This window comes from Hemitrygon akajei, chromosome 15 (assembly GCF_048418815.1).
Source record: "Hemitrygon akajei chromosome 15, sHemAka1.3, whole genome shotgun sequence".
Taxonomy (NCBI): domain Eukaryota; kingdom Metazoa; phylum Chordata; class Chondrichthyes; order Myliobatiformes; family Dasyatidae; genus Hemitrygon; species Hemitrygon akajei.
The window spans coordinates 65,911,686-65,927,325 of NC_133138.1; the positions used below are offsets into that span (position 1 = coordinate 65,911,686).

The 15,640-nt window shown below is 41.8% G+C and overlaps 1 protein-coding gene across 1 annotated transcript in view; it reads right to left on the bottom strand.

Moving 5' to 3' along the window:
- Positions 1-3,834: 3,834 nt before the first annotated feature.
- LOC140739076 (uncharacterized) overlaps positions 3,835-15,640 on the bottom strand; it is a 28,803-nt gene continuing 16,997 nt past the window's right edge. Inside the window, exon 5 of the mRNA XM_073067023.1 lies at positions 3,835-4,028. Within this exon, the coding sequence (XP_072923124.1) occupies positions 4,002-4,028 (27 nt within the window). The 3' untranslated portion in view covers positions 3,835-4,001. The remainder of the gene's footprint in view (positions 4,029-15,640) is intronic.

Genomic DNA, 15,640 nt, shown 5'->3' on the forward strand with positions numbered 1-15,640 from the left:
GTCAACTTGTTGTTAGGGGTAGGGTTAGTACAGACATTCTGAAAATGTGATACTTAATGGCTTGCTGAGCTTGAGGAAATACACCTGCTTCTCCTAGCCAACAATTGTTGTAAGGACATATAGCTTTTCTCCAATCCGGCCAGTCAGAATAAAACAATTAAAATAAAACAGAATTATAATACTCTCAAGTCAGGTTAATATTTATGATATTTAAATCAGAATTATCACCCACTTACATGATGTGAAATTTATTACTGCCACATGTACAAGATACAGTTAAAGAAACTTGCTATTTGCACAGTCAATTCATTACAACAAAGCACTGAGGTAGTACAGGGTAAAACAAAAACAATGCAGAATTAAGTTACAATTAGAAGTAAAGACCAGTGCAAGGAGGTAACGCCTTACATTGTGATGTCAAGAGTTCAACATACAACACCAGAAAACCATTCAATAAGCTTGTAACAGCAGGATAAAACTATCCTTGAGCCTCGTGGTGGTATGTATCAGGCTTTTGTATCTTTTGGCTGATAGAAGGGAGAAGAGAGCACGTCTGGTTGGGTGGGGTTGCTAATTCTGTTGGCATCTTTAACAAGGCAGCAAAAAGTGTGGACAGAATTCATGGTGAGAAGCTGTTTTTTGTGATGTACTGAGCTGTGTCTGCAATTTTTTGCAATCATGGGGTAATTTCCATGCCAAGCCAAGCCAAGCCATGATGCATCCAGATAGGATGTTTTCTATGGTGCATTGATAAAAATTGTCCTCAAAGTTCGGGGGTTCAGCTCAGGGCTAACAACCCTGACTGGTAAAACAAAATTGTTACGGAAACAGCAATGAAGAATCATTCTACATCAGAGTGTGATGGCATTCCTGAGTCTCCACCAGGGACTATATGGCTGACAGTAGTGAAGAGCAAGAGGAAGCTACTGACATGATGAAGGAAGCCCTGAACACCACCAGAGATGGAGGACCTTCATTGCTGCCCAGTGACACAATGAGAAGTAATGATAAAAATTAGTAAGGTTCAAAGGGGGCATACAAAATTTCTTTAGCTTCCTAGGTGCTCTTGAGCTTTCTTGGCCATGGCATCAACATGGTAGGACCAGGCAGGCTATTGGTGATATTCACTCCTCGGTACTTGAAGCTCTCAATCTCCTCAACCTCAGTGCTGTTGATATACACAATAACATGTGCACTGCCCCCTTTCCTAAAATTCTTTTGTTTTGCTGATATTGAGGGAAAATTCATTGTCATGATACCGTGTCACTAGGCTCTCTATCTCCTTTCTGTACTCTGGTCCATCACTGAAATATAGCCCACTATGTTTGTAACTGTGATGATCACTAGCAAATCCAAGTGCAGGAATCACAGAGACTTCGGCAATTAAAATAGAACTAAAGATTTATCACATAAAATAACTAGAAAAACAATAAAAGCTCAGGCTAACCATGCAGAATCTTGATGAACAGAAATCACTGAGTTACACAGAGAACTCGGTCTGAGTTTCATTTGACAAGGAACGACAACGACCCAACAAAGAGGAGTTGGCATGCCCCCTTGAAATACACCCTGGAGCTCACAGGAATTCTGGATGTTGACAATACCACCTTAATTATCCCAAATTCAGTAAGGTATGAGAACAAAGCTTAACAATCCCTAAAGACCCCAAATGAGACATCTGCAAAACAAAGTGAAAAAACCTGTGCTAGTGCAAAGGCAAACAGTTAGACACAAAAGATAAACAATCCAAGGACAACATATATCCATGAGTGACATTGAGCAAATACAAAGCACCTAGTAACCAATCTCTGGCTGTGACAGTAACATTGGCAAACTTGTATATGGTTAAATAAGCTGGTCACACAGTAATGATTGTATAGGGAGTAGAGTAGGAGGTGAAGGACACAGCCTTGTGTGCACTAGTGCTGAAGATGATCATGGCACAAGTATTGCTACCTATCTTTATTGATTGAAGTCTGTTGGTCAGGAAATCAAGGATACAGTTATAAATGGAGTTGCTAAGTCCTGGGTCTAGGATTTTGGATACGAGTTTTTTAAAAAATTATAACAACAAAGGAAGAGCTGTAGTCAATAACTAATAGTCCAACATAAGTGTCTTTACTGATCAGATGATCCAGAAATGAGTGCAGGAGGTGGCATCTGTCATAGACCTGCTCCAGTGGCAGGTGGATTGCAGTGGTTCAGGGTTGTCTGGGAGCTGCAGTAAATGCGTGCCATGACCAGCGTCTTGAAGCACTTCATCATGATGAATGGCACAGCCATGGGGCAGTAGTCATTAAGGTATGTTACCATGTTTTTCTTAGTACTGTGCATAGATATGAAAATTACTACAAATTACTAATAGAGCAAAAAAAAGAAATAATGAGGTAGTATTCATGGGTTTATGGACATCTTAGAAATCTGATGGTGGAAAGAAAATCGTTCACTAAATCATCAAACTTGAAAGTTTAAAGTAAATTTATTACCAAAGCACTATGTTACCATATTCTACCTTGAGATTTGTTTTCTTGCAGGCATCTATGGGAAAAAATACAATAAAATGTTATGAAAAACTACACATAAACAGATTAAGACTGACAACAATGTGCAAAATGTGGCAAACAGTGTAAATGAAAATAATAGACAACTTGAGTTGTAAAGAGTTCTTGAAAGGAAGTCTGTAGGTCATGGAATCAGTTCAGAGTAGTGGTGAATGAAGTTATCCACACCAGGTCAGGAGCTGATGATTTTAGGGCATTAACTGTTCCTGAGCATGGTAGTTCAGGTCCTAAGGCTTCTTTACCTGTTGCCTGATGGTAACAGTGAGGAGAGGGCTTGGTCTGGATGTATCCACCACTTTCTGTAGCCATTTCCATTCCTGAACAAGCCATAAAGCAATTATTTGGGATAGTATCCTCTATAGAAGTTTGTCATGACATGCCATGTCTACACAAGAAAGTGGAGGCACTATCATGCCTTCTTTGTGATGACACCTAAGTGCCAGTCCCAGGAAAGATCCTCTGATAGGTTAACACCAAGGAATTTAAGACTTGAGTATCTGCCTTTTTTCTATTATAGTTCTATTATATACAACCATAAGACTTTTAAAAAGTTTATCTGATCTCAAACTACCAGTCAAGGGATTAAAATTGCTCACTAATAATTTACATCAATTATTGCAGATAATGATTGAGAGGCTTAACTGTGTATATCCTGTGATCTTCAAACTGACATTTATGACCCTGAAATGATACAAGAATGGGTTGCCGAAACAAATCAAGGATCAGCATGTCACCCAGAATAGAGATGCAAAGCAGTGAAACATAACTGAAATATCATTTATTATGACAGAGCTAGTAAGATTCAACAAAAGTGGTTTCATGGCATCTACAATAAGACTTATAGCTAGCTATTCATTGGTCTTCATCACATGGGTGAGATAATCCATTAAAGTGGATCACCAGAAAAAAAACCTTGAAAACCAGTGACCAAGCCCATCTAGATGCTGTGAACAAACCTGCAAGCACATAATGGCCAGTTTCTTGGAGTACAATTTATATGCAGCTTGTTTAATCAGACTGCAGAAGCAGCCTGAACCACTGTGCTTTACATAATACTCTACTGCACAAGGACTGACATTAAAAAGGAACATCAAACCCTTTATAACTTCCATTAAGTAAATATTACATGAAATGAAAAAAAAACAAAATTTAATGATCTTTTAATAATTTTATTAAGTATTATAGTAATAGGGAATTACTGCATATTTAAGTACATTCCTTGCAAAACATTGCCTAAATGAAATACATTTAATATATTACTATAAATATTTTATTTTTCTTAGCATTAACAAACTCTATTGAATCTATTTCAAGGATTTACAATCACAAAACATCTGTTCCTATACTTATGTATTACTCCAAAACAAAACCGTTTGTTTTTATGTCAAATGAACATCTCGTCAAATGGCAAATTCTTGAAAATTTGAAGCTTGGTAATCCCTACACCCATCCAAAAGGAGTGGCATCCTATTAAAAAAAAACAAAAAAAATTCAGGAAGTTATCTTTGCTCTGTAAAAAAACACACAAATTAAAATTGTGTCTATCTGTAAGAGAATTAAGTGGTATACACAGGTGTCCCCCTGCTTTACGAATGTTCACTTTATGCCACTTCGTGTTTACAAAAGACCTACATTAGTAAACACAAAGTGCACTGCAGATGCTGTGGTCAAATCAAGACGTACAAAAAAAACTGGATGAACTCTGCAGGTCGGGCAGCATTCGTTGAAAGAAGCAGTCAACGTTTCAGGTCGAAACCCTTCGTCAGGACTAAAGAAGGAGGGGGCAGGGGCCCTATAAAGAAGGTGGGGAGAGGGTGGAAAACCAATCAGAGGAAAGATCAAGGGATGGGGGAGGGGAAGCAGGGAGGGGATAGGCAGGAGAGGTGAAGAAGGAATCTAAGGGGAAAGCACTATGGGTAGTAGAAGGCAGAGTCATGAGAGGTGATAGGCAGCTAGAAGAGGAGACAGAGTAGAAATACTACTGCCATGATGAGGCCAAACTTCAGTTGGAGGAACAACATCTCAGACACCGTCTGGGTAGTCTCCAGCCCCTTGGTATGAACATCGAATTCCCCAACTTCTGGTAATTCCTTCCCTCTCCCTTCTTGATCCCACCTTCACTCTGTCTCCTCTTCTAGCTGCCTATCACCTCTCATGACTCTGCCTTCTTCTACTACCCATAGTGCTTTCCCCTTAGATTCCTTCTTCACCTCTCCTGCCTATCCCCTCCCTGCATCCCCTCCCCCACCCCTTGATCTTTCCTCTGATTGGTTTTCCATCCTCCCCCCACCTTCTTTATAGGGCCACTGCCCCCTCCTTCTTTAGTCCTGACAAAGGGTTTCGACCCGAAACGTTGACTGCTTCTTTCAACGGATGCTGCCCGACCTGCTGAGTTCATCCAACTTTTTTGTACGTCTTGACCTACATTAATAACCTGTTTTCGCATTACAAAGAGGATTTTCACTTTTACGAAACTTTTTCCCCATATAAATTAAGTTCTTCACTTTACGCCATTTTGGCTTAAGAAAGGTTTCATAGGAATGCTCAACCTTTGTAAAGTAGAGGACACCTGTATCTAAAATACTGCAGTGGCCCAAACGCCCCCTGGGAACAATGAATAAGCATCAGAGTTGACATTAACAGAAGAGCATAAAACTTTGATCATAGTATCCCAAGGGAAAATTTCACATAAACAATCCCTAATGTAAAAAGTTAATCAAATGGAATATCTATTCAGTACAACACCACAAATACATTCACTGCCTCGTAGTGATATCCATCTGTCAACTCCAAATTGGGAACTGTAATGCCCTTTGCTAATAATTTCATATTATCCTTGACCAGATATTTACCTAGATATTTTCCAACAGAAGTCAGCACATCTATAGCTGTTGGTAATGGCAGTTTGCTATCCATTTCCAGTTTATTTTACCATTTATATTTTCTTAAGGCTTGTCAGTTTTAACCTTCATCTCCAGTTCTAACTTGACAGCTCAAGTGAAAAAGCACAGACTACAGACAATTCAATCCCAGCAACAGACATCTACTCTGCCTTTTCTTCTATTATCTCAAAGATGCTACCCTTCTGACAGATGGTTAGAGAACTGTGTCAGTGGAAATTTAGAAGCAATTGGTCCTTTCAAATGGATCTTAAGCTTGTAAGGGTGATCAACAAGAAATAGAAATATATTGAAACAAAAATTGGTCTCCACGGCATTCGGTCTCCTTTTTATCCAGATTCTTCCAATGGATGTCCTTAACCTTTCTAAGTGTCAACCTCCCCATTTTGGGATTTTTTAATTTCCTAGTCCTAAATGCTTCCTTTGCCATACAGTATCAACAACCACCAAGTCTGGTGGCTGTTAGCAAGGAGCTAACGAGCCCCTTCTATAAAGATGCCCAGTAAAAAGGGGATTTAATTTGCATGTTTCTTATTTCATAATTTTTCACCTTAAAATCCATCTCAAGATCTCAATCATCTTTGTTTTTATTTTAGCCCATATTAATTTGCTTTTGTAAAAGCAGAGTGGAATACGCTATGATATATCCTTGCCTTTATATGAAAACATTACATGTTCCAGCCATGTTCCAAACATGCCCAACAGAATTCAGATAGATCCTGAATATTTTGTTGACATTCGGTTGAATGTTTCTAATGTAGAGGGTGGCAATTAGCTTTACTACACCACCACCATCTGCAATCATTGCATCTAATTTGCATGTCAGGTCATTACTTTCATTAAACAGTTCCTTAGGATTGAGAAACTTGTAACCATTCAATTTCTGTGGATTCGGAGGTGACTACTGAAGCCAATGTAGGACCCACAGATTAATGTTAGTTTCATGTGCTGTCCTCTTCCCTATGTTTATGCTGACTTTTATGTGCTGAACCTGAAAGGCAGCAGGCTACAGGAATTGCTGATGCTGCAACCATCCAGGTAATTGGATGGTGATCCATCTGGCTGCTGACATGCATGTGCCTTGTGAAGGCCTTTCCATCATTTACATGTCAGGAGATAAATAACTTACCACAGAATACACAGCCTCTGATATGATATAACCCTATGGTATTTATGTGGTGGTCTATTTGAGTTTGTCTATTTGGTCTATTTGAGAGCCCCAGGATATTAATGATTGAGGACTCAGCCATGGCAATCCCATTGAGTATCTATGCTCGTTCTTGCTGGAGGTGGTTAATATTTAGCATTTTTGAGGCATAAATATTAAAAGTTCATGCATGAATTTTTTTTTAGGTCTTGCTGCATCAAGAACAGACTGCTGTGTTAATGAGTTGCAAATAAATTGACCATTGTACAATCATCAGTGAACATCCCCACTTCTACCCGTATGACATAGTAAGAGAGCAGCTCTTTGGCCAGTGAGTGGAGTATGCTGACAAGGATCCTGTTAATGATTTTCCCTAAGTCATACAAGAGGAAGACCACCTCTGTGGTTACCAAAACTGAATTTATCTTTTTTCTTGAAAATGGTGGAACCTAATGGAAAGCATTTTTGGGGATAGAATTTACTATGTAAGCACTTAGAGAAGAATAGTCTAATTAAGGACAGTCAGCCATGACTTTATGCAGGCAGGTCATGTCTGACCAATGAGAGTTTTTCAAGGTGGTGATGAAGGTGATAGATGAAGGTACAGCAATGGATGTTGTATACAGGATTTTAGCAAGATGTTCAACAAGGTCCCTTTGGTTAAACAAAAATAGGATGCATAAGATCCATAATGACTTAGTTGACTGGAACCAAATTTGGCATGCCCAAAGAGGATAGTGGTGAATAGGTCATATTCTAGATGGAAGTCTGGAATTAATAGGGTTTCACAGGGACCAGAACTAGGTTGTTTGTATAAAAATGATTTGGATGAAACTATGCTGGAATAGGTGAAAAAGTCTGCAGATCACACAACGATTGATGGTGCTGTGTCTTACATAGAAGATTACCAGCAGAATGTAGATCAGTTGCAGATATGGGCAGGTAATTGGTAGATGGAGTTTAATCCAGGCCAAGTGAGAGGCATTTCACTTTGGGATCCAACATAAAGGAGAAGTACACAGATAATGGGAGTCTCTTAATAGCATTGAGGAACAGATGGATCTTTGATAAAAGAATGTGGCTCCCTAAAAGTGGCCAAACTGACAGGATGGTAAAGAAGGCACGTCTTCATTTGTCGAGGCTCTGAGTTCAAGAGCCAGGAAGTTATATTACAGCTTTAGGGTCCATTTTGAGTACTGCATTCAACTCTGGTCACCTCTACAGGAAGGATGTGAAAGAGAGTGCAGAGGCGGTTAACCAGGATGCTACCTGGTTTGGAAGACGAGCTATAAGGATAAGTTGGACAAGTTAAAATCGTTTCCTCTAGAGCAGTGGAAGCTGAGGCAAAATTTGCTAGACATTTATAAAATTACACAAGACAAAGTTGGCAGCCAGCACCTCTTTCCCAGATTGAAACGTCTAGTACCAGAGTGTATGTACTTAAGATGAAAAGGGGAAAAGTACAAAGGAGATGTGCAAGACAATGTTTTCTTTTGAGTGGAAAGCACTGTCCAGAGCGATGGCAGAGGCAAATTGCACAGGAGCATTTAAGAGACCATTCTTGAACCAACTGGCGAAACCCTAATCACTGTTTAGTAGCACTACAGTATAGTTTGAACACTTTGCACTAAAATGGTCCTTTGTTCTAATGGTATTCACACTTACAAAAACTGTATATAATTCATGATTTTAAACTTGTGAATGCTGCTTTTATGATGCTATGTGCCTGTAACACTGCTGCAAATAAGTTTTTCATTGCACCAATGCATACGTGTTCAGTATTCATACATATGACAACAAACTTGACTTGAGTCGAGACTCTTAGGCACATGAATATGTAGAGAAGGACATGATATGGTCAACGCACAAGGAAGGATGATTATATTAATTAGGAGTCATTGGGTTAATTAGTTCAACATACCATGAGTCAAAGGGCATGTCCTGTGCTATACTCTTCTCTGTGGTCCTTTACAGGGCCAGATTAACCTAGTAGCAAAAGTAGCATACGCTACGGGCCCTGCATTTTTGAGGGCCTCGCCCACACTAAATGCTTACAAACTAAGCTGCAGTCTGGTGAAATCAGCATGCTCACCATTTTCTGATGACTGTTAGAGTGAATCTTGGGTGGACGATTTACACTTTTACACCTGACCAGGTACATTTACACTTAAAGAAATGACTTCAGCCATCAGTCTTCTGTTCTTTAACTAAGTACTGGCAGTTATTTAGTTTATAATATTTTCACTTAGTGATTTGTTAGCATTTTTTTAGTTAAAGTTAGGATTGTTTAAATCAATTTATTTGTCTGTAATACATCACGGCTGCGATGACGTCACATCCGGGTTTGCCGCGTCTTGTGGGAAAATACCGGTTTGAGATTAACGCAAGGGTGAGGGTCACTCTCATGTGCCGCTATAACGCTGGTTAGGTTTTCTCTATGCACCAAAGACACAGTGAAAGCAACGCTGTAAGTCATTAGATAATCAATATGTTGAGTTAAAATGTTAACGTCGATTCTGTTAAAAGTAACGACGGTCGATAAGGTTTATGTTTTCGTCAGTTAAAGAGTCGGGATAGTTTGTATTGAAGTGTATCTAAAGCAGTCAATGGAGCAGCTAGATTCTGACTGTATGCTGCACTTTAATGCAATGTAGTTATTGTAGTTTTACCTTTGCAAGTATTCACAATGTAAATGTGATATTTAGAAGGAAACAAACACTGTACCAATCTTGTATTGTTTTTCAACAGTTTTCACCATACGTTAATGTGAAGAGTGAACAGTAAACGGTTAATCTTACTGCGGCCTTGTTTGCATTGACTCTGGTTTATCTCGACGTTTACCTCGGCGTTACGTCACACCCGAGTGAGAACGTTACAGTGAAAAAGTGCAGCCATGTCAACTCGGTCCAGCATCAAGTCGTTGCCAAAGTCGTCGCCATCCTGCGACAGGGGCAGTAGGGCATCAAGTAAGGCCACCCAAGCAAGCGCTAAAGCAGAAGCCGCCAAGGTGCGAGCGTGCTTTGCCAAAGAAGAATTAGAAGTAAAGATGAAAGCGGCTGCTAGAGAAGCCGAAAACCAGAAGGAAGAGGCTGCCAGAGAAGCCGAAAACCAGAAGGAAGAGGCTGCCAGAGAAGCCGAAAACCAGAGGAAAAAGGCTGCCAGAGAAGCCGAAAACCAGAAGGAAAAGGCTGCCAGAGAAGCCGAAAACGAGTTGGAAAGAAAAAGCGTAGAGGCACAGTTAGAAGTGCTGAAGCTAGAACGAGAAGCAGCAGCTGCCAGGGTGGAAGCAGAGTTAATAGAAGATGCTGAAGAAATGCATGATCCAGTTGACGGAAAATCTACTTCAGAAAAGATCAGGTTGGAACGCACAAGAGACTATGTCCAATCTCAAACAAGCTGGAAGATTCGTTCTTCCGCTCCACCCTCATTAGTTAACGTCCAACTTCCTGAGGAGCCTCAGAGAGGCCCGACCGCACCACATCCATCCGAGGAAGACAATTTACCCTTGCAACTCCGCGATGAATCCAGGAATGCAAGGGCTCACGACAAGCACTTCTCGACACCGAACTTACCAGATTTGGGGAGAAGAGAGGCAAAGACCGAGTCCAGACCAGCAAATTCCATAACAGATGTACGCCTTCAGTCGCGTACCTGCGGACATGCTCCCTCAGCCCGCACGCCACTTGCAGACGAACCCGTAGCACAGTATTTCGCACGACGGGATCTCGTCACTTCAGGACTATACCAGTTCGACGATAAACCTGAAAATTACCATGCATGGCACTCCACATTCACCAACGCTATCGACAAAGTCCAGCTCAGAGCAACCCAGGAGTTGGATCTTATGGCAAAATGGCTGGGAAAAGAATCATGTGAACAGGTGAGACGCATGCGTTCAGTGTACATCAACAAACCCGAGCTAGCATTGAAGAAAGCATGGGAGAGGCTTCAGGAGGGCTATGGAGCCCCCGAAATTATTGAGGCGGCGCTATGCCAACGTTTGGGAAATTTTCCTAACGTGTCAGCCAAGGACCACACCAAGCTAAGAGAATTCGGAGATTTACTCATGGAGATTCAAGGCGCCAAAGAAGATGGCTACTCAGCTGGTCTAGTATACCTAGACACTCCAACCGGGATTAGACAACTCGTGGACAAACTTCCATTTGGGCTGCAGGACAGGTGGTTGTCCGTTGCCTCAGATTACAAGGAAGAACACGAAGGTCGATTTCCTCCCTTCGAGTATTTCACTAGGTTTGTGTGCAAGGAGGCGAAGAAGCGAAATGATCCTAGCCTCATAGGTCCAGGAAGCAGTACAATTTACACCAAGCCAGATAAATCCATTTCGAATAATTCCAACATTACTAAACCAGTCTCAGCGCTTAAGACTGAAGTCTTTACAACTAACAACGACCCTAGCAAGAATTGTCCATTGCATGACCAACTCCACCCCCTCAAGAAATGCAGAACGTTTAGGGAAAAACCCCTTGAAGAGAGGAAGGCCCTTCTCAAGGAGAAAAGAATATGTTTTAGATGCTGTTCCTCGACCTCTCACTGTGCTACAGAGTGTACGATCGCCGTGAAGTGCCCGGAATGTAATAGCACTAATCACGACGGGGCCATGTATCCTGGCCCGTTACCGCAAACCGACAACGCTCCTTCACCTCCACAACAGGACGGCGGGGAGGGAGAAGCTCACTCCAGGACAACCGTTGTCAGCTCGAGCTGTACGGAAGTTTGCGGTCAAGCTTAGGCAAGCCGTTCTTGTTCAAAGATCTGTCTCACTAAGGTGTACCCTAAGGGAGCCAAAGACAAGGCCATCAAAGCCTACGTAATTCTGGACGATCAGAGCAACCGCTCGCTAGTCAGTCCAGAGTTCTTTAACTTGTTCAGTATTGAGAGTGAGCAGTTCCCATACTACCTTAGAACTTGCTCAGGCAACATGAAAACTTACGGAAGGAGGGCCGAAGGCTTCCAGATCGAGTCCCTGGATGGTAAAGTCCTCATCTGTCTCCCTCCACTCGTAGAGTGCGAGAAAATCTTGAATAACCGCACTGAGATCCTGACGCCAAGTGCGGTGCTACACCAACCACATCTCCACCACATCGCCAAACACATCCCAGAGCTGGATCCAGAAGCAGAAATACTCCTGCTATTAGGGAGGGATGTTCTCCGGGTACACAAGGTTAGGCAGCAGGTCAATGGACCACACGACGCCCCCTTTGCACAACGCCTGGATCTGGGCTGGGTGGTGATAGGAAAGGTGTGCCCTGGCAATGAACACAAATCAACGGTTAACACACTCAAGACCAATGTGCTAGAGAGTAGCCGCCATTCGATTCTTCAACCCCACACAAGTTCCATGTGCGTCCAGGAAGCACAACAAGGCTTTAACAAGCGCAAAGTAACTGACGAGACGCTGGGTCAGTCAGTCTTCGCTCAAAAGGAGCACGATAATAAACTTGCTCCATCGGCTCAAGACGCCATCACCTTAAAAACAGAGGACACCAAGGTCTTCAGAGACAAAGCAAATAGTGGGGTCGCCCTACTACCTTTCAGAGAACCACGCCAGTGCTTACCAAACAACAAAGAGCAGGCAGTCAAGTGGTTCACGTCCTTGCAAAAAACCATGAAAAGGAAACCTGAGATGCAGCAACGCATCCGATCGACCCACGAGGTACTGGGCACACTAATGGCAGAGGTCACAGCCATTATGAATGCACGACCACTCCTACCCGTGTCTTCTGACCCGGAAAACCCCTTCATATTCTCGCCATCAATGCTCCTTACACAGAAGGCAGGAGCTGCCCCTCCACCAGGGGACTTCTCGGATAAGGATCTGTACACGAAGCAATGGAGAAGGAACCTTCAAGTTGGAGATTTAGTCCTGCTCAGGGACAAGCAAATCGCCCGCAACTGCTGGCCAATGGCCAGAATCACTGCCACATTCCCTAGTAGGGATGGACGTGTCAGGAAAGTCGAGTTGAAAACTACCGACCAAGGCGATGCAAAAATTTACCAAAGGCCAGTTACAGAGGTCATTCTACTTCTACCTAATGACTGATTTAGAGACTGAAATTTGTATTATGTTCATTGTGACCTTACGAAGGTCAAGCAGGGAGTGTGCTGCCTTTATGGCAGTTATTTAGTTTATAATATTTTTGCTTAGTGATTTGTTAGCATTTTTTTAAAGTTAGGATTGTTTAAATCAATTTATTTGTCTGTAATACATCGCGGCTGCGATGACGTCACATCCGGGTTCGCCGCGTCTTGTGGGAAAATACCGGTTTGAGATGAACGCAAGGGTGGGGGTCACTCTCATGTGCCGCCATAACGCTGGTTAGGTTTTCTCTATGCACCAAAGACACAGTGAAAGCAACGCTGTAAGTCATTAGATAATCGATATGTTGAGTTAAAATGTTAACGCCGATTCTGTTAAAAGTAACGACGGTCGATAAGGTTTATGTTTTCGTCAGTTAAAGAGTCGGGATAGTTTGTATTGAAGTGTATCTAAAGCAGTCAATGGAGCAGCTAGATTCTGACTGTATGCTGCACTTTAATGCAATGTAGTTATTGTAGTTTTACCTTTGCAAGTATTCACAATGTAAATGTGATATTTAGAAGGAAACAAACACTGTACCAATCTTGTATTGTTTTTCAACAGTTTTCACCATACGTTAATGTGAAGAGTGAACAGTAAATGGTTAATCTTACTGCGGCCTTGTTTGCATTGACTCTGGTTTATCTCGACGTTTACCTCGGCGTTACGTCACACCCGAGCGAGAACGTTACAGTGGATTGAGTTCATAACAATGCATTTCCTAAAAGCTGTGAATGCATCTCTGGCGCCTCAGAGATAAGAATGCTAAATTTACAGGTAGTTGCAAAGACACCGTATCTATGCGTTTTGAATATGAATTGTCCTTTATGTTAGCACTGTTACGAACCCCATAACTGGGTGTCTTACCAGCAAAGATAGGAGTGTCCGTTGGAGTCTGGTGATATTATTTTCAACAGTATTCATTAGTACAAATACACAAAAATAATATCAATGCAAATATACAGATAATACACGTCATCAATACTAAACCTAAAAGTGCGGGTATAATAATAATCAATAAATACGCTCTATCGTTGTCTAGGGGATATGGGGGGGGAGAGGGAGAGGGAGAGGGAGAGGGAGAGGGAGAGGGAGAGGGAGAGGGAGAGGGAGAGGGAGAGGGAGAGGGAGAGGGAGAGGGAGAGGGAGAGGGAGAGAACAGTAACAGCTATTGACTTGCCGACTTTCCTTTACGATCTTGATCCGTTGATGCATTGTTGTTGTGGCCATTCACGTATGACCCCTCCATCCTTTAGCTAGACCGTTCCGTGGTGGACTCGTCACCCAGGCAAGGGTGGACGCACACACAAGCCCCCACCGGCCTCGTAGCGTCTCTCCTGGTGCGTCTGAGGGGTGTTGCCCCAGACCCTACTTTTATCCCCACTCATGGGGTCTCAGGTGTCAATCAGGTTGGGATGATGCAACCCATCAAACCAGCCCACTCTGGTTGCCCCAAGAGGTTTCAATGAATAGAACAGTACTCAATAAACAATCTTTCTCCAAGAGACAATAGCAGTAATCAGTGGTTCCGTACCGCTTTTGTTAGGAGAAGACATTCCACTTTGTGTATCTCTGAGTTGTCTCTCTCTCATTAACTGACATGAGCTGTTCATCAATAACAACTGTCTTGGCAGCTTTCCTGTGTCTCTCTCATCTCCCTTGATAACAGCATCGGAATAGTAGCGATTTGCGATTCTCCAAAGGGGGGGGCATTGGCGATTCTATACCCTTCTGCCCATCAGAGTTGTTCATCATTCATAACAGCACATAACATACCAAATAATGTATTATGGATTTTAACTGCAAAGCCTGATTTGTTTCATCAATGACCTTCTGGGAAGCAGAATAATCGGCCTTGCTGGATTTTACATGCTGCATATCCAAGAATCTTGTGAATTGCTACCTTAATCCTGTAATCGCAGGAGTTAAAGGGGGATAATAATATCCGAATTGCCAGCGATGCTCACATCCCGTGAACCCAGAGAAGAAGGCAGAAAGCATTTTCAAAAGTTGAAATCAAAGTTATTTGCCCTGAGATAGAATATCTCAATCGATTACTCGTGAAAAAAAAGTTCGAATGAATGAGGTCCACTAATGACAGGATGTTTTGATAGACATGGATTGTGTGTGTTGTTTCTGTGCAGTTCGATGTCTCACGTCACAAATGAAAAAACTACAAATAGTTCCAGTGACAAGTCTGCATGACCCAGGTTAAATTGTAAATTGGTATTCATAAACGACATGAGACTGAGAGGAACGAGATGGCATTCTAGGGACTGTCAGGAACACGAGCTGAAAATCTGAAACGGAGTGCTGATAGCTCAGGTTATCAGTAAACACCTCTGATTTCACTAATTGTTTCAAGACATCAGATGATTTGCCAACAACCCCATTTGAAAGAGGCCTGCGTACACAATGATTCTAACGCGGAATGTGAGTTGGAACCAGAACATCATCTCGTATAGAAAACTGTGGTATGAATGCATTTTCATTAGCACAGACTAAAATCGCATCAGCAGTTGCTCAGAGCGAGGAGATGTCACAGCCTCCATATAAGAAACCAAAAGGTTCTTACCCAGGACACCGATAAATCTAATTACAGTGTAATAGATAATCCGTGCTTGTACCATTGTTAATCCCGGGCTGTTACAATTTAAAAGTCTGCTCCCAATTTTCTAATGTTCTACTTTTCATAAAAGACGGTGAAGGTAAACAAATTCAAATAAAGCGCAGTTATCAAATTTCTTCTGCGTCTACTGGGTAAAATACTTCAGGGATCAGACGTTCAGAGTCCATCACGTTCATAAGAAAATGAACTTCTGCGTGAAATAGACACTTCCAGTATCATCAACAAATTTGCTCATGCTAAATCTAGAAAATCTAACTTTTAATTATAGTTTTGTTACTTTTGACATTTGAAATTGATACCTATATG